Genomic DNA, 20,487 nt, shown 5'->3' with positions numbered 1-20,487 from the left:
TTTGAGAATGCTGCTCAGTTATTACATCAAATCACAAATGCTAACAACTCCAGTTCCAAGGGATGTAGAACAGTCCTTTGGCTTTCATCAGTACCTGTTCACAAACACAATTGTACATGCACTGATACAGATACATACAATTCTGGGTCAAAAATTTTGAATGTAGGTAGGTGTGCCCATCTCTCCACTGGGAACTCTATCACCTTGAGGTGGTCTCTTCAGGTCCATCTCCCTACTCTTGGGAATTTCATCCCAACTGAGTCCTGGGAGCCTCTCACCTTCTAAGTCTCTCAGCCTTGCTAGAGATTGTGTTGAGATTTTTTTATGGGCTTAATACTCAGTTGCTTCTGGACCATTTATTGAAACCCTACATTTCTCTCATATTTGTTGTCTCTGCTCTTTGTAAAAATCACTAGTGGATTATATTTTATCTGAGAAGATTGTTGGGTTCTGTATTTCATCATTCTGTTTGTATTCTTCTGCCAGAAGCAGAAGTATTGAGTACTGTACATTGTCTTGAGTACTGTAACTTTATGGAAGTATTTGAATATACCTGATATTAATGATCTATTTTGATACTCAACATGTTAGCCTGAATTATAATATATATAGAGAGAGCATTTATATATTTCATTATTGTTTTCATGATTTTACAGATAAATTGAAAACTAGTAGATAGGTTTTAGGGCCAAGGCTACAGGAGTGTCTGTTTTCTCTCTCTCTTTTATTGGTTATTTTATTTATTTACAATTCAAAAGTTATCCCCCTTCCCAGTTTCCCTTCCAGAAGCCCCAAATTCCCTCCTCCCTGTCCTTGCCTCTGTGAGAGTGCTCCCCCACCTGCCCACCCACTCCTAACTCAGCCCTCAGCAGCTAGCATTCACCTATCCTGAGTCATCAAGCCTCTACAGGACCAAGGAACTCCTCTCCCAGTCATGCCAGATAAGGCAATTTTCTGCTATATATCCTACTGGAGGCATGGCACCCTCTATGTACTCTTTGGTTGGTGGCGTAGTCCCTGGGAGCTTTGGGGTGACTGGTTGGTTGATTTTGTTGTTCTTCCTATGAGGTTGCAAACCCCTTCAGACTAGATATTCTACCTCATACCAGTCAGAATGGTTAAGAGCAAAAACTCAGGTGACAGCAGATGCTAGTGAGAATTTGGAGAAAGGGGAATACTCTATTGCTGGTGGGATTGCAAGCTGGTACAACCACTCTAGAAATCAGTCTGGCAGCTCCTCACAAACTTGGAAATAGTTCTACCCGAGGACCCAGATACACCACTCCTGGGCATATACCCAAATGATGCTTCTCATATAACAAGGACACATGCTCCACTATGTTCACAACAGCCTTATTTATAATTGCCAGAAGCCGGAAACAGGATTGTCTTTAATAAATGTGTTATCATAGAATGTTAATGTATACCTCATTTAATCTTTAAAAAAAAAAAAGCGGATTAGAAAAGGAGGGGATTTTTGAGGCCTAGTTGAACAAATTTGCTCCCTCATTGCCTTTCCAGATAATTTCCATTTCTGGATATGACAAAATGTGTTATCTCAAACTTCTAGTTATTCTCTGGCACATGCATCTTTTATATGAGCTCAGAGAAAGCCGAGCACTTTGTTGGAAGTGCCTTTATAGGTTGGTTAGTTGTCAGGTAGTAATCACTATTTTCCTGAGTTTTTCGTCCATGAAGTGCCTCTCAACCCTTTACTGTTGAGTTTAGAAAATTATCTATTGATTGTGAAAGATTTCTTCTGGTTAAAAGCCTTTCAGAAGGCTGCAATTTGGACTGGATGACAGTGAAGTACATAAGATAGAGTAGGTTAGAGCTAAGGGAAAGACGAACTGTGTGGAATACAAAGATGTCCAGGAACCAGTAAGCAATTTATTGAATAAATGAATGTGCTGAGAGATGCAAAATGTAAGTGTGTGTGTGTATGTGTGTGTGTGTGTGTGTGTGTGTGTGTGTGTGTGTGTGTGTGTGTGTTTGTAAGAGGATACATTCATTGAATGAGAATCTTCTCTAGATCTTGTCCTGAATTACTATGGTTATTTTATTCTAGTTTTTGAAAATTTAGTAAACTATCTATATTCAGGTGACTTTTATTTTGTGTTTTAGAATGATTTCAATTCAATATTTTATTTCCCATGTAACTGTTGCAGTTCTATTTTTAATATGTAATTGTTCATGAGAACAAATGACTTCTAGTCAAGGAGGATATGTGGAAACCCCACTGACTTCTACCTGGTGTGGTTTTGTAGGTGTGCACGTAGCTGCCCACTTGGTGAATGCCCTGAACTTCTCAGTGAACTACAGTGAAGATTTCCTTGCACTGAATGCAGCAAGATACCAGAATGAGGTGGGTGGTCTCTGCCTTTCCATTTTCCCTTCACTTGTCATTAGATAACTAATGAGGGTCTGTGAGTTTTACAGAAAATCTGTACCTTTCTGCTCCTTTGAGTGCTTTTAAAAGGCAGTTGTCAAGTTGAGTTTTATTCCCTTTCAATAGAAATTGCAGGTAATTGCTATTCTATAGTTTCTCCTGCTGAAAATGGGAGTTTTCAGTGTCTACTTTTTATATCCTGCAATGTTCAGAAGGTTGCCACTCAGGTTTGACTCCCAGCAGCTTTTTTCTAATTCCTGCCATTTAGTTGAGAGTGTCGACAGTGCCAATCTCAGGGGAAAAATACTTTAATAACTCACTTACTGTGCTTGGGTGGAAAAGGGCACAGCTGTAGGTTGATTATTTGTCGATAATAAATAATGAATTTATTTGATTTAAAAAGGTAATGTTGTTTTATGATTTCTTTATTTCCATGAGATAGATGACTTTGAGCTGAATTTACGATTATATGCTATCTAACATAGGGGCAATATTCTTCCATATGGTCTTTTATATGTTCACGAAGTGAAATTATATATGCTAAGCCAGGGTCAGATGCTCAGCACATATATAGCATTGGCCAGGTCTCTGTTGCTTAGTACTTTTACATTGTCTTCTGATAGTTGTTATTTCCCAAGGTCATGGCTGTACCCAAGCCAAACTGCTGCCTCTCTGACCTTTTCTTGTGAATGACAGTGATGTAACCTGTCATTAGAAGATCCTTTTATCCCAGACTCCATTTTTTCTTCTAGCACTAGGACTTTCACAGCTAATACTGCTTTAATCATTTGATTGTCTTCCTAAAATGAAACAAATGACAAATCAAATTGTAAAACGGCATGCTTCAAATCATTTTTGATAAATCTCTTGCCTCTAGTATCATCTATAGATATCAATATGATATGACTAGTCTGATTCGGGCCTGGGTGATCCTATTTTTAAATAGGATCACCAGGTGATAATGTACTACACAAAACATTGAAGTTCACTGGAGAATCTAGCTTCTTAGCTTCTCAGTGACAGCTCTCTACATGTTGTGATTTCAGACTGAATTCTGTTTCTCACATCTCCACTTGCTCTCCCTGAACTGTTCCCCAGCCTTATTGTCATATTAGCAATGGTTGCTTGTTTCCAGTCCCTACTCCAGTTTCTTTTGCACAGCATTTCCTTTTATGCTCCCCTTTCTATAATGTATCCTTTTTGAATACCTATAATAGGTTTCATACTATTTGTGTTTAGTGGTCCTATATTTGGCTATGTTGGTGGTTTTTGTGTTAAAAAGTTCCTTTTGAGCATTGAATACAGTATGTTTAAAAGCTATCTCAGTTGTAAAGACAGGATGATAATGAATTTATAAATTTATGATGTGCTGGGCAACATAATGAGACATATATTCCATATAGTATATGTTATGTACAATACATACTTAATTTTGCATTATAACTAGCGTATCTCAAAATTGTTGAATAACCACCACCATCATATCCAGCCTGTGATCAGATCGTTAACTAGGGCTTCTAACTTAGCCAATGCTCTCCTTTTCTATGTTGGAAAGTCTTGCTTTTTATAATGCAAAAAATCCTGAGACTTAATTAATTGAGCCTTTCATTTGTACTGGATGATTGGTGCCATAATTTCTCATACACAGCAACACAACTGACAAACTTCTTGCATAGGTTTATGTCACTAGCATTTTATTTTTCAGTCAAATATTTTATTCTTATCTTTTCTCAGGATCCCAGAAAGCTTCTCTTCACAACTGGTAAGTCGTTATTCATTGTTTTTTCAACAATGAATGAAACAAAGGTCTTTGAAAATAAACATAGTCAAATTACACATCAATTGATGCATGCTAAATTACAATATTCTATAATTGATATTAATAGTTTAGGTATGATGCTGTAATAGTAGTGGGGCAAGAAAACCAATAGTTTGAGTCTTGGATAAGTAAAGAAAAACAATAATTGGAAATATTGGTTTGTAGTACAGTTTTTGGCACACTCTTCCAAATGAAAACACTATAATCCCCCTGCCTCATGAAGGTCTGCTTATGTCTATTGCCAGTATTGTGGCAGGTAATATACTGCTCTCAAAGTTTAGGGGAAATAATGGACAATTGGTATTAGTGTAATTCTAGTACTTGAATCATCTTAAAGTGATATGGGAAACATGATTTTAAAACACATGAATGGGAAGTTATTAAAATCAGTTTTGTTTTTGGGCTACGTTGTTTTTACATTTACATTTAATTGTTCCCTTTTGAGAATGTTTATTTGAGCTCTCTTGTTTTACTTTTTGCTCTTGCCCTCTTCCCCTTTGTTTCTTCTCTCACCATTCCCCTCCCCTCTTCCCTGCATGTGCTCATGGCTGGCCTTTACTCCTCTCATCTTCTCTGATTCATCTCTCTCCCTTGTCTTGTCCTTCCATTAAACCTCTCCATGTGGAAACATGAAAATAAAAAAAATGTTCATTTGAAAGGTCAGCCTGGATTTTTCTGTTGTAAATACACATCTTTACAACTCAAAAATTAACCCTAATGCTGGAGAAAGTGACACTGTTAGGATGCTTTCATCATGTAGGCAAAGTATGAGGGTGATTGGGACATCGAGACAATCTGCGATAAAATGATTAGCAGTGATTAACTACTAAGAATATAATATGCACAGTAACTGGGGCATCTTACCTTATTGTATGCATTGCCTTTATTTTGCACTAGTTTTATGTAAAGAAAGTAATACAATTTACATCTTAATCCTTCTATATCAGCGTCATAAAGTGTTTTTGTTATAATGACAAAAATATTTTATTTATCATGTTAAAGTATTTCACAGTTCTGTCTTCAGGAACATAAGTTAGTTTTACTTAGCAGTTTGTTCATCAATAACACTTTTTGATTTCAATTTTAGTAACTGGATGAAAAATAAAAGCGAAAAAAGTATCAAAACAAAACGTTATGTACAAATAAATGCATTTTGGATTAACGTGAACTAAATCAAGATAAGGAACAGAGCTGTGTGTTAAGAATATTTTCTATAGACCTGGAGAGATTGTTCAGAGGTTAATAGAACTGGCTGTTCTCCCAAAGGTCCTGAGTTCAATTGGCAGCAACTATATGATTGCTCATAATCACCTGTAATGAGATCTGGTGCCCTCTTCTGGCCTATAAGGCATATATGCAGACAGAATGTTTACTACATAAAATAAATCTTAAAACAAATGTTGCATGGCTTCTTTAAAAAAAAAAAAAACATGTTTTTAAATTAATGTTTTCTACTAAAGAAAGTTTAATGAAAGAATGCCTTGAGATTCTTAACATTCTTCAAATTTATAATTTTAAAGATGTAAAATATATTGATTTAAATATTACATCAAGTCAATGTACCATAATTAATGCTTCTGAATAAATAGGAGATATCTACACCCAGGGTAAAACTGCATCATCTTATGTTAACTTCAAGTTCCCAAGAGTTCCAAGCTGCATTTTTTTCTTTTTTTTTATTAGATTTTTTTTAAAAATTTTCATTTCCAATGTTATCACCTTTCCTAGTTTCCAGTCCATAAGCTCCCTATCCCAACCCCTTCACCCTTCTTCTATGAGGCTGTTACCCCATCCATTCTACCCCTTTCCCAGCTCCCAACCCTGACATTCCCCTATAGTAGGGGTCGAACCTTGGGAGGACCAAGGCCTTCTCCCACTGGTGCCCAACAAAGCCATCCTCTGCTACTTATTCAGCAGGAGCCATAAATCTGTCCATGTGTATTCTTTTTTTTTCCAAACTTTTTTTATTATATATATATTTCTTTACTTACATTTCAAATGTTATTCCCTTTCCCGGTTTCCTGTCCATAAGCCCCCATCCCCTCCCCCTCCCTCATATGGGTATTCCCACATCCATCCCCCTTACTGTACCCAATATTTCCCTGCACTAGGGGTCCAACCTTGGCAGGAACAGGGCTTCCCTTTCCACTGGTGCCCTAACAAGGCTATTCTCTGCTACATATGCAATTGGAGCCATGGGTCAGTACATGTATAGTCTTTGGATAGTGGTTTAGTCCCTGGAAGCTCTGGTTAGTTGGCATTGTTATTCTTATGGGGTTGCAAGTTCCTTCAACTCTTTCAATACTTCTTCTAATTCCCCCCAAGGGGATCCTGTACTTAGTTCAGTGGTTTGCTGCTAGCATTGACCTCTGTATTGGACATGCTCTGGATGTGTCTCTCAGGAGAGATCTATATCCAGTCCCTTTCAGCATGCATTTTTAAGCTTCATCAATCTTATCTAGTTTTGGTGGTTGTATATAGATGAGCCACATGTGGGGCAGACTCTGAATGGCCATTCCTTGAGTCACTGCTCTAAACTTTGCTTCTATATCCCCTCCTATGGATATTTTTTCCCCTTTAAGAAGGAGTGGGAGTATCTGCATTTTGGTCATCCTTCTTCTTGAGTGTCCTGTGGTCTATGGATTGCATCTTGGGTAATTTGAACTTTTGGGCTAAAATCCACTTATTAATGAGTGCATATCAAGTATGTTTTTCTGTGATTGAGTTACCTCACTCAAGATGATATTTTCTAGTTCATTCCATTTGCCCACGAATTTCATGAAGTCATTGTTTGTGATAGCTGAGTAGTACTCCTTTGTGTAGATGTACCACATTTTCTTTATCCATTCCTCCGTTAAAGGGCATCTGGGTTCTTTCCAGCTTCTCGCTATTATAAATAAGGCTGCTATGAACATAGTAGAGCATGTGTCTTTGTTCTATGTAGGAGCATCTTTTGGGTATATGCCCAGGAGAGGTATAGCTGAGTCCTCAGGTAGTGTAATGTCCAATTTTCTGAGGAACCTCCAGACTGATTTCCAGAGTGGTTGTACCAGTCTGCAGTCACACCAACAATGGAGGAGTGTTCCTTTTTCTCCATAACCTCACCAGCATCTTCTGTCACCTGAGTTTTTTTATCTTAACCATTCTGACTGGTGTGAGGTGGAATCCTCAGGGTTCTTTTGATTTACATTTCCCTGATGACTAAGGATGTTGAACGTTTCTCTGGGTGCTTTTTGGCCATTTGATATTCCTCAACTGAGAATGTTTTGTTTAACTCTGTACCCCATTTTTTAATAGGATTATTTGGCTCTGTGGAGTCTAACTTCTTGAATTATTTGTATATTTTTGGATATTAGCTCTCTATTAGAGGTAGGATTGGTAAAGATCTTTTCCCAATTGGTTGCCATTTTGTCCTAATGACAGTGTCTTTTGCCTTATAGAAGCTTTGCAGTTTTATGAAGTCCCATTTGTCAATTCTTGATCTTAGAGCATAAGCCATTGGTGTTTTGTTCAGGAAATTTTCCCCAGTGCCCATGTGTTCGAGACTGTTCCCCACTTTTCTTCTATTAGTTTGAGTTTATCTGGTTTGATGTGGATGTCCTTGATCAACTTGGACTTGAGCTTTGTCCACGGTGATAAGAATGGATCGATTTGCATTCTTCTACATGCTGACCACAAGTTGAACCAGCACCATTTGCTGAAAATGCTATCTTTCTTCCATTGTATGGTTTTAGCTCCTTTGTCAAAGATCAAGTGACTATAGGTGTGTGGGTTAATTTCTGGGTATTCAATTCTGTTCCACTGATCTATCTGCCCATATCTGCACCAATACCATACAGTTTTTATGACTATTGCTCTGTAATACTACTTGAGGTCAGGGATGGTGATTCCCTCAGAAGTTTGTTTATTGTTGAGGATAGTTTTAGCTATCCTTGATTTTTTTGTTATTCCAAATGAATTTGCAAATTGCTCTCTCTATCTCTATAAAGAATTGAGTAGGAATTTTGATGGGTATTGCCTTGAATCTGTAGATTGCTTTTGGCAAAATGACCATCTTTACTATATTAATCCTGCCAGTCCATGAGCATGGGAGATCATTCCATCTTCTGAGATGTTCCTCAATTTCTTTCTTCAGAGACTTGAAGTTCTTGTCATACAGATCTTTCACTTGCTTGCTTAAAGTCACAGCAAGATATTTTATATTATTTGAGACTATTGTGAAGGGTGTCATTTCCCTAATTTCTTTCTCAGACTGTTTATCCTTTGAGTAGAGGAAGTCTACTGATTTTTTTTTTGAGTTAATTTTATACCCCAACCCTTTGCTGAAGGTGTTTATCAGGTTAAGTAGTTCTCTGGTGGAACTTTTGGGGTCAATTATGTACACTATCATATCCTCTGCAAATAGTAGTATTTTGATTTCTTCCCTTCCAATTTGTATCCCTTTGACCTCCTTTTATTGTCTGATTGCTCTGGCTAAGACTTCAAGTACTAAATTTAATAAGTTGAGAGAGAGTGAGCAGCCTTGTCCCAGTCCCAGATTTTACTGGGATTGCTTTAAGTTTCTCTCCGTTTAGTTTGATGTTAGCTACTCGTTTGCTGTATATTGCTTTTACTATGTTTAGATATGGGCCTTGAATACCTGATCTTTCTAGGACTTTTATCTTGAAGGGGTGTTGAATTTTGTCAAATGCTTTCTCAGCATCTAATGAAATGATCATGTGTTTCTTATCTTTGAGTTTGTTTATATAGTGAATTACATTGATGGATTTCCATATATTAAACTATCCCTGCATCCCTAGTATGAGGCCTACTCAATCATGTTGGATGATTGTTTTGATGTGTTCTTGGATTCAGTTTGCAAGACTTTTATTGAGTATATTTTCGTCAATATTCATAAGGGAAATTGGTCTGAAGTTCTCTTTCTTTGTTGGGTCTTTGTGTGGTTTCAATATAAGAGTAATTGTGGCTTCTTATAAGTTATTTGGTAGTGCTCCACCTGCCATGTGTATTCTTTGGATGGTATTTTAGTTCCTGGGAGCTCTGGTTGGTTGATGTTGTTGTTCTTTTTTTTTTTTTTTTTTTTTTTTGGTATTGTTGTTCTTATGGTATTGCAAACCCCTTCAGCTCCATCAATCCTTTCTCTTACTCCTCAAGTAGGGACTCCATTCTCAGTTCAATTCAATGGTTGGCTGTGAGAGTCCATATCTGTATTTGTCATGCTCTGTCAGAGCCTCCCAGGAGATAGCTAGGGCTCCTTTCAGTATGCACCTCTTGTCATCAGCAATATCGTCTGGGTTTGGTGGCTGCATGTATATGGGCAGTCACTGGATGGCCTTTCAATCTCTGCTCCAATCTTTGTCTCTGTATTTCCTCCTGTGAATAATATTGTTCCCCCTTCTAAGAAGGAAGCATTTTGGTCATCCTTCTTGAGCTTTTTGTGGTCTATGAATTATAACTTTGGTAATCCGAGCTTTTGGGCTAATTTCACATTGCAGTGAGTGCACACCATGTTTGTGTGTATTTTTTGTTTGTTTTTTGGGTTTTTTGTTTGTTTGTTTGGTTGGTTGCTTGGTTTTTTTCTTCTTCTTCGTGATTGGGTTATGTTCTAAGGAATAGTGCCTAGGTAAAGCAACAGTCTTTGAGATGGGATTTACACATTGTAAGGTTTTTCTAATGTAGACAATATTATTGTTGGTTCTTTTCCTGTACTATAGTCTGTTTTTAATTTCCCATTGTCTTCTTTCTTGGTGCCTAATTATTTCCTAATGTTTTAAGAAATTATTTCTTAAAACTGAAGGCCATAAAAATACAATATAGTAATTAGACTTACTATTTAGGAAATGATAAGATTATTGACAGTAGGAGTTTATACAATAAATTTAATAATTTTGTGTATATATGCATCCCTCTAAAAAGGCTTGTATACTAAAAATTTCTTAATTCAATAATACATTCCATGATGAGAATAAAATACTTGACATTTAATTAGAATAAGAAAAATGTGCATAAACAAACACAATTATGTTTTTAATTAAGTTAAAAGAAGTAGTATAATGAGTGTAATACGATGTTTCTGACTATATTGTGCAAGGGAACAAATGTGGCTTAGAGTCATTCACACAGAGCAGTGTAGTACAAATGTGTATTGTGAAGGTTACTAAGTAGCTAATTTTATATGAATAGAAATAAATAAGAAGACACTTGCCAATTTTCTTTCTTCTAAAAATAAAAATATATATTTGGCTTTATTTTTGAAAGAATCAAGTACTTTTAGAAAAATAATTGTAATTTTTACAGGCAAATGTAACTTTGCCCAGTGCAACTGGTTTAATTTTAGTCTGTTTTTCCTGTGTCTTAGAAATTTTATCCATAAATGGCTAATAAATTAGAACTTAACTTAGTAGTTAAACAAGAGTGCACTAGGGACCATTCAACGTTTCAGGGATGATTCAATATTTATTACTTAGAGTCTTCTATGTTGTAATTTCCTATGTTGTTTAACCTGCCTGGATCTACCACAAGACCAAGAAATCTCTTTAGACCAGCAGAATTTTAAATAAAACATCTAATTATATACTTTGAATGCCAACCAGCAATTAATTCAACGCAGAAAACCACTTGTTTATATGTTTAATTTGATGCAGGCATCCACACAACTATCCCCATAACAAGATACACAGCTTTTGCCTGTTTACTTGCACAAAGGAGAACCTAGGGTTACATTGACAGGGTCTCAGCCCTTACCTTTTCAGTAATTTCATTTACAACCGGTAATGTGTTTTGACTAGGACTGATTCCAAGGATTGCACATTTTGGGCAAACACTCTGTAACTAAGCTTCATATTCAGACTGAGCTATATGGACTCTTAATCATTTGACAGACCGATTCCTGTAAATGCATGTTCAACTTATAGTAGCCAAGAAATTGAACTAACCAAGTAGAATAGCTAAAAACAGTGCAATACACATATGCAATCAAATTTTATCAATGAAGAAAAACGAAATCATGACATTTACAGAAAACAGATGGAACTGGAAGTTATATTAAGCAAAATAAGCCAGAGCCAAAAAGCCTTTGTGTTTTCTCCTACAGTAAATTTCTACTTTAATTTTTATATGTGTGCATGCATGTGTGTGCTTGTACATGTATAGTGTGTGTGTGTGTGTGTGTGTGTGTGTGTGTGTGTGTGTGTGTGTGTGTGTGTCTGTAGGTGTGGATATAGATCAGGAAACCAAATATGAAGTCATGGAGAGAGGATTGGAATCCTAAAGGGTGGAATGTGGAAAAACATGTTGTATGCTAGGTTAAAAGAAACAGTGATAATATTTTGGATATATATATATATATATATATATCAATATATATATATATATCAACAAATTTTATGTAAAAAGATATTTCAACAAAAGAATTAACAAATCATTGAATTTATTATTTGTGGTACGCAGACAAAATTCAGCAAGATTTGGTTTTGCCAAAGGAACAACTACAAGACCATAATGTCAGACCATTTTGAACATTGGGTGGTCTTGGGCTTCTGTTTCATCTTCCAATGACAGGAGTCAAACCAGTTATGTTCTATGCCACCTACATCTCTGTCTCTCTGTCTGTCTCCTTTCCTCTCTTCCTCTTTCGTTTATCCCTCCTTCCATTTCTTTACAAGTTTATCCTACATATTTTTTATGTTCTATGGGTGGGGTGGAGATAGAGGTTTTTACAGAATTTTCCATGTCCATCCCTCTCAACTGTCTGTCTGCAGTCATAGATATTACTGCCAGTGTAGTTTATTTGCTGTTTACAGTCTGTGGCATCATGGATCATGGGTTTCCACATGATGTTTTTTTGCATCAGCACAGATCATGAGCAAAGCTTCTGGTTGTAGTAGGACCATGCAAGAAATTCTCTAGTGAATGTGATGAAATATTTGAGTGCAGTGAATTCTTTATTCTAGCTCTTCTAAGATGCTATATTATACTAATGTGACTTGTGACTCTTCAGGGAATGCATATGACTTCTGAATAATCAGAAAAATGTTTATATAATCTACTAGGACAACTGTAGCTATAGTCCAAACATACTCATTTGTTTAGGCTTCCTTCCATTAAGGTGGTTTGTAGACAGACATTCAATGACCAATTGCGGCAGATTCAGAATTTTACAGGAAACCTTCATGCCTAAAAAATTAATATAGGCACAGTGAAATTATTGGAAATGTCCCTCTGCTCACAAACTTTACAGTATGTACCAACTATGGGTTCTAACATTTAATATGGTTTTTAAGGCTCAGGTAAAGGTTTTATTGTTTGTTTTTCAATTATTTTTATACTTAGCTAAAGTTTACTAAATCACAGATAAATGGAAAACACATTATTTGATTGGCTTAAATATGCATATGTGTTAGTCTTGACCAAAATCAAGACTTCTAATATTTCCATTACTCTGCTCTCAGATATTATATTTTTCAGTAATTCCTCTTGTATTCTGTCCTTTCTTATGATTCAGCTAAGTTTTTTTCCAATGCAATATTTCTTTGATTCTTTGGGGATTTAATATCAAAAACCTCTATCACATTCTTTTCCCAGTCCTATCCAATCCCACCTTGAGACTTATCCCACAGCAACAGCAGCAACAACAAAAGTTCAGTTTATGTCATCTGAATTCTCACTGGGCAGTCATAGTCAATCCCTCAGTGTCCTTCCCCCTAAATAGAGTAATAGAGTTGAGTCCTCCCCATCCCACATCCCTGCTGGAAGTCATCTACTGTGGCCATAGGATCTTTTCTTTGTTTTTTTTTTTTTTTTGGGGGGGGGGTGGTGGTGGGTTTTTTTCTCTTCCATGGCTTCCTGCCTGGGCTGTTACTATTCATCTGTCTGTCTGTCTGTCTGTCTGTCTATCTATCTATCTATCTATCTATCTATCTATCTATCCATCTATCATTTTTGCAGGAGTGGGATGGAATAGAGTGGAGTAGAGATAGAAGTTGTTGCAGAATCTTCCATGTCCTGCTCTCTCAACTGTCTATCTGCAGTCATAGATATCACTGCCAATGCAGTTTATCTGCTCTTTACAGTCCATGGGAGCATGGATTATGGGTTTCCACATAATGGTTTCTGGCATCAGCATAGACCACAAACAAAGATTCTGGTTGTAGTAGGACCACAGACCCAGATAAGGTCCCCCAGTGTAGCTGGGAACATGGATGTCAACATGGCATCCCATCACAGCATAGAACACATCTTATCTTAGGTGTTTACTGCTGTGAACAGACACCATGACCAAGGCATGACCAAGGTTATAAAGCACAACATTTAATTGGGGCTGGTTTATAGGTACAGAGGTTCTGTCCATTTATCATCAGGGTGGGAACATGGCAGACATAGAGCCGGAGGAGCTGAGAGTTCCAACTCTTGTTCTGAAGACAGCTAGGAGAAGACTAGCTTCTGGGTAGCTCGGATGAGGGTCTTAATTCCCAATCCCAAAGTGGCACACCTATTCCATCAAGACCACACCCACTTCAGCAAAGCCACACCTCCAAATAGTGCCACTCCCTGGGCTATGTATACTCAAAGCAACACACTGGCATTTGGTGCTAACATGGGCCACAGACCTGGCTTCAGAAAGTCCTGAGACCCAGACATGGCTCTCAGCTGCATCACAGGCATGGATATCACTGTGGCCTCAGGTGGCAGCATTGCTGACAGACATCAACATGCTTTAAGGCTACAGGACAGACCATGAATTCATATGACTTTCCAGAGTAACACGGGCCATGCACATCAACACAGACCCTGTGAAATATGACCACAGACCCAGACATGGCTCTCTGTGGTAGAATGGACTCAAACATCATCATGAACAGAGGTGGTAGCACAGGCCACTCACATTAGCATGGTGTTCAGGGCCTGCATGGCCCACAGACACCACCGTGGACTCAGGCCCCTGCAGAGGCTATGAACATCTGCATGTCATCAGGTGATCATCAACACAATTCTTAGACATCGACCCAGAACCTGGCCACATTAGGGCCACTATCACACTTAGGGCCCTCAGAGGACATGGTGGTTCTGCAAGCTACAATCAAGAAAGTGAATCTTTCCTCAGCTTGAGCCTCCATCAATCCCCAGAATACAATTAACCCACAGATGGGCAGCTTGTTCCTGTGCAAAATCTGCATGTACTAAAGCTCTGGCATGCTTCATGACATCCCATAGACCTTACATGATCCTCCATCAACATCAGCCCCCGTGCTTTGTTGGAAAAAGCCCTAGCTTGATGGAATGGTGAGAGCACTGGGAGTTCTACAACTCTCCCCAGCGCTCTCACCATTCCATCAAGCTAGGGCTTTTTTTGCCCTGCCTGACCCTGCTGGCTAACAGCAACATGCATTCACAGTTGCTTTTCTTTCATTCTTTTTAAAAATTAGATATTTATTTATATTTCAAATGTTATTCCCTTTCCTAGTTTCCCCTGTGCCTGTCAATGTTAATGTATGTGTATTCCATGACCATTAAAAACAGCTATGAATATTCTGAAAAGAGTATTTGTGTCGCTATATGTTTGTTTCTTTGAGTAACTACTCTGGAGCCAGACCATGCTGTAGGGATGATGCTTTTCAGTAGTTTATTGTCTGTAGTTCAGTGTGAAGTGGATTGATTTCTTCCCATGTGGTTGGGAAGCAATCACTTACCTAGAGGAAATGGAAAAGGTGCTGTGAAGTAAATACTATAAGGAAATAACCCAGAAGACATAATTTGTATTAGGAGTACCTGGCAAGGGAATGATTCCTGATAACACTGAGTCTATGTAAAGTACAATTTGTTTTCTATCATAGTGAGTATTCTGATATTATTATTGTCCAGTTGCTCTAATCACTTAGCACTCTGAACGATACACACAAGTACTGTCTTTACACTGATCCAGGACTGGTTGTTTCTTTAGTGGTTTCTTGTCAGTGAAAGCCTTATTGTTCCATAGGTGATGCCTGAACAGAGAAGTGGGAAGTTTATACACTTCTCCAAATAGAATTTGTTGAATAATTTTTCTTTTGGCCCAATTTCAGAGTCCCTCAGATTGAGAATTTAGGTTTGATTAATATTTCTACATCTATCTATCTATCTATCTATCTATCTATCTATCTATCTATCTATCTATCTATCTATCTATCTGCGGCAGGGTGTGGTAGTGAATAACTTTAATTCCCACACTCAATAGGTAGAGACAAGCAGATTTCTGTGCGTTTGAGGTCAACCTGATCAAACCAAGTTCAAGGACTGTCAGAGCTGCTATTATTCTCTCTCTCTCTCTCTCTCTCTCTCTCTCTCTCTCTCTCTCTCTCTCTCTCTCTCTCTCTCTCTTTCTCTCTCTGTATAGTAATTAATTTTATAGTAATGACATAGTAAGGGGTCTATTTACATTCTAACTTAAATATCAGCTCTTCATTCTGGAATAGCCTAATGCTAAATTTTTAGCTGTAAAAATTATCATTAATTTAAACATCTTTAGCTTTTCTTTTTATTTAAATTAATTTTATACTATATCAGACCACTTGTTCTATATTTTGTAACTTGTGTGTGTGTGTGTGTGTGCGTGTGTGTGTGTGTGTGTCTGTTTATGGCACAGTGTTTGTATATGCATGCATTTATGTGGGGGGATGTGGTTGTGTGTGACACAGTTTTTGTGTATTGTAGTAAGTCAGAGGACAACTTGCCAGACTTGCTTTTCTCCTTTTACCATGTGAAATATGGGGATGAAATTCAAGTTCTCATGCTTGTTGGCAAAGGCCTTTCCCTGCTGAGCTATCTCTTAGACCCTAGAATGTTTTTGATGTGAAGAGCAAATCCATCTACAAACTTTCTTCAGATACCACAGATAGGGAATATTGTAGATGATGGGAAAGAAAGATTACAAAAGCCAGATGGCCAAGATAGGGTCTTCTATATATAACAGAGAAAGTGCCCCCCTAGAAACCTCAACAATATGACTGCTTGAGTAAGCCCTCCATGCTTCCAGCATTAGGAATAGAGCATTTGCAATGCAAGAATAGACTCCTCTACTCCAGGAACAAAGGAACCTGCCTGGTCTGAAAGCATGAATACTTCAGGCTGTGCTAATTTTCTTAACAGTTTGTTTGAGGGGGTGTATACATACACAAGAGAAATAAAAATTGAATTTGCTTTTCACTGAATAGTGTTCTACACTTTAGACTCTAAGGTGATAATTTTTGAACTTTCTTCCAGTATGAATTAAGTGAAAATGTACTTGTAAATGTTCTTTCAGTTCCGGGCCTGACAGGTGTCTGCATGGTGGTGGTATTGTTCCTCATGGTTACAGCTTCTACCTATGCAATAAGGTAAGGGTCAGGCTGAGACTATTTATTGTTCACCTGTCCAGGTTGTCCAGATTTTCTTCCACTTATTTTCACTTTCCTACAAATGAGAAAAGTCTTGAATGACTAAAGTATTTAGCCAGTACATGCAACGAGTGGGTTATTCTGGGTTGCCACAGCTGAAATAAAGACATTCCAATATTTCATTTACATTTTTAAAGATTTATGTATATATTTTATGTGTATGAGTACACTCCAGTTGTCTTCAGACACACCAGAAGAGGGCATCGGATTCCATTATTAATGGTTGTGAGCCATCATGTGGTTGCTGGGAATTCAACTCAGGACCTCAGTGGTCTTAATAGCTGAGCTATTTCCCCAGTCTGTCATTTACCTTTTTTAAAAATTACATTTTATTTGTCATAAGGAATAATGTACAGAAATTTCTAGTGAGTACCAAGGGAAGTGGAATATTTCAGAATCTTTTATAGAAAACATTGTTAGGTATGGGCTGGAGTTTTAAGTGTACCCACAGACTTTAAGAGGAACGTATGCCTTAAAGAAAATATTTTACACTTGATTACCTGATGATAGTTTTTATTTTGATTATAATATAAAATAGTGTTCTAAATAAAGCCTCAGAAACAAAATTGACTCATGCTTAAATATTTAGCAACACTTCAATTCATACTGATTTGTTTAATTAAAATCTTTTGATGAGGCTAGGGATATGAAATTGCTTGTGCACAAGAATGGTGTTCTACATACAAATCCATAGTATCAATGTGAAAGTCAGGCATCGTGCACATCTGCCATCCTAGCACTAGGATGGAGACACCTGGAGACAGATAGATAGATGGATACATGTGATAGTCTGGACAGACAGTCGAGGCAAATTATAAAGCTGAAGGCTCAATCAGAGACCCTAACTCAAAAGAAATAAAAAGATTCAGAAAGATAAAGACATTCAACCTCAGCTTCTAGGTATATGTGTGAATGTGTATAGATAGATAAATAAATAAATAGTAAGTAAAAGTAGAAGTGTTAGATTTGCCAATAGCATTTTCATGTCTTGTTTTCTGGTGAACACATTCCATTTCAGAATAGAAGTATCTCACTTATAGGATTAAACTTTTTGCTTGAAGAAAGCAAACGAGACCAAAAACAAAAAAAACCTTATGAATTCTTATAATTTATAATTTTTTAGTTATTTTCTTGGCCAAGAAATGAAAAAGAGTGAAGAAATAAGTCTTTATGTGCTTTGAAAATATTTGGAAAATAGTATTTTCAAATGATTCTATTGGTATATTTCTACAAACATTTACTCATAAATATACCCACTTTCTTTTTTTTTTTTTTTTGATTCTTTTTTCCGGAGCTGAACCCAGGGCTTTTCGCTTCCTAGGCAAGCGCTCTACCACTTAGCTAAATCTCCAACCCCAATATACCCACTTTCAATTGCTACAAAAGATTAGTGCTGTTGTTCTATGCTCTGTGCCATACCACCAGGAAATTTTAAACATTTTCCATGTAAATACATTTTATCTTTCTCTTTACTGATGATAGAATCTATCACCATGCATATATTATTTTTCAAGAACCCTGAATGTTGATTTCTGGGGTTAACTTATGGTTCTGAGTAGTAAATTCTGAAACAAGTGCCAAATCTGTGTGTTTTCACACATTTTCAACTCTGTCCAAAGGACAGAGGACATACTTTTACATATAAAATAGTTATCTCAAACAGTAAGTATATTTTTAAGCTTCTTATAAAAACTATAAATTATAAAATCTAAGTTTTGAGGAATGGTTCAATTCTGTGGTTGGTTTTAAAATTAGTAAACTTATTTTTTTTAGAGAGCATTACACAGTGTATTGAAACTAACAATTATGTAGAATTTGACCCAGAAATAAAACCAAATTAGATATTTACAAATCCATATTATAAATATTTCAGTGACATTGTCTATGAAAGCAAATGCTTTAAAATGAGTAAATGGAAAATCATTGACTATTATTTATATGAGCATTTTAAACGTTGTTAGTGTTTTATATTAGAGTTATTCATAAAGCTCTTACAAATATCTGCTCTCTACTTCTAATTTTTAATAAGTAAACATTTGCCCAAACCCATGAAATAAAATAATGTGTGTACTTTTTACAAATAATTAATAACTGATGTTTATCATTCTATTTTTGGTCCTCCCCCCAAAGCAATAATGCTATCCTGGTTAGGGTTTATAGTGCTGTGAGAAAACACTAGGACTAAAAGCACCCAGAGGCAGAAAGGGCTTGTTTCAGCTTATAATTCTCAGGTGACATACTTCAGCACTGAGGGAAATTAGGGCAGGAACTCACAGAAGGAACCAGGAGGCAGGAACTGAAATAGCAGCTGTGGAGGAATGCTACTTGCTAGCTTGTTTTCCTAGCCTTATTTCTTATGTAACTAGTACCAGCCCAACACTGATACTGCCCACAGTAGGATGTGCTCCTCTGCATTAATCAAGAAAATGGACCCCACAGACCGGCCTACAGGCCATCTGCTGCAGACCATCCTCAATTAAGATTTATTTTCCCAGGTAACTCTAGCTTCTATTGTAAACTAGCTAGAACAATTTATCCTCTTGTCAACTTGACACTTCAATATATTACACACTAGATTACTTCTCTTTTTTCCTTATTCCCAATATCTCATCGTGACATCCATATCTCAATAGAAAACATGTATCAACTTTTAAAAGTCCTAGTCTCTAAAATTCAGTCTTTTTAAAATATTCAGTCTTTAAATTCCAAGTCTCTTAATTGTATTCTTCCACAAAGTCAAAAATAAGCTACATACTTATTTAAAAATGAAGAGCTTGTGTACCATTCAAATTAGATTAAAACAAAACCAAAGTTGAACATTGTCAATCTCTGTGTGAGACTTCTTGGACTCATGCTTTTCTGGACCTCAAAGGGCCTAGGCAGCTCCATTTCTCTGGTTTACATTTACAGTGCATATAGCTTGTCTTATAGGCTTAGGCTAGCTTCCAAACCTCCTTGACCATTTTCTCACATTGCTACTAGCATCTGCAAAATGCTGGAATTTCTGCTGCAACTGGGCTGCACCTTGACCAGTACCCTTTCCTGGGCTCTAATTAGGGACTCTGATATTGCCTCTGATGATTCCAAGTCTTAGCCTTTTCTCATGACTCCTTCAATCCTGGAGATTCTGCTGTTACTGAAGTTTTTTTCATCACCAGTGGGTTCTTCTGGCCTCTCACAGTGCCAAGCCCTCCATGACTCCTTCATGCTTTCAAGATTAATATTACCAGGGAAACTCTTACACATCCCCAAATTCAGCTTCCAGCCTAAACTTCACCACCTCTGCGTTCTGGCCTTGAGGAAACATTTCCCAGAGGTTTTCTTTTCAGTAATGTTCTCTTCTTAATCAAGGCCAGTTCTTTATCTCTTTGTGACCAGAACTGTATATTATTTTTTTGAATAAACTATTTTTTATTGGATATTTTATTCATTTACATTTCAAATATTATGCCTCTTACTGTTTTTCCTCTGGAAACAACCTATTCCATCATCCCTTCCTCCCCCTGCTTCTATGAGGATGCTCCCCCCCACCCACCCACTCTAGCCTCTCCACCCTGGCATTTCACTACACTGGGGCATCAAGTCTCCCCAGGACCAAGGGCTGTATATTCTTAATCTAACACATTGAGCATCACAGAGAGAGTCTTTAAGACATTCTTAACTTCCCTCTGAAACTTCAGGCCAGGTTACCATTATCTGCACTAACTCTGACATTCTCTTCTAATTTTCCACAATAGCTCAATATACTCTGAACATTCAGTAGTTTCCTATTCCAATGTTCTACTATTTCCACAACACCTTCAACCTCAGAAAATGTTCAGGTCTCACCCACATATCCCATTCCTGATACTAATTTATGTTTTAGAAAG

General features: G+C 37.1%; 1 protein-coding gene across 2 annotated transcripts in view; it reads left to right on the top strand.

The window, feature by feature from the left end:
- Nox4 (NADPH oxidase 4) overlaps nucleotides 1-20,487 on the top strand; it is a 152,374-nt gene that overhangs the window by 46,661 nt on the left and 85,226 nt on the right. For both annotated transcript variants that reach the window (XM_032895944.1, XM_032895945.1), the window contains exons 5-7: nucleotides 2,268-2,365; nucleotides 4,124-4,151; nucleotides 16,486-16,558. In XM_032895944.1, coding sequence (XP_032751835.1) covers nucleotides 2,268-2,365; nucleotides 4,124-4,151; nucleotides 16,486-16,558 — 199 coding nt within the window. The remainder of the gene's footprint in view (nucleotides 1-2,267; nucleotides 2,366-4,123; nucleotides 4,152-16,485; nucleotides 16,559-20,487) is intronic.

The sequence above is a fragment of the Rattus rattus genome, chromosome 2, assembly GCF_011064425.1.
Source record: "Rattus rattus isolate New Zealand chromosome 2, Rrattus_CSIRO_v1, whole genome shotgun sequence".
Taxonomy (NCBI): domain Eukaryota; kingdom Metazoa; phylum Chordata; class Mammalia; order Rodentia; family Muridae; genus Rattus; species Rattus rattus.
Note: the sequence above shows the minus strand (reverse complement) of the source record. Positions and strands in the feature narration are given on the sequence as shown.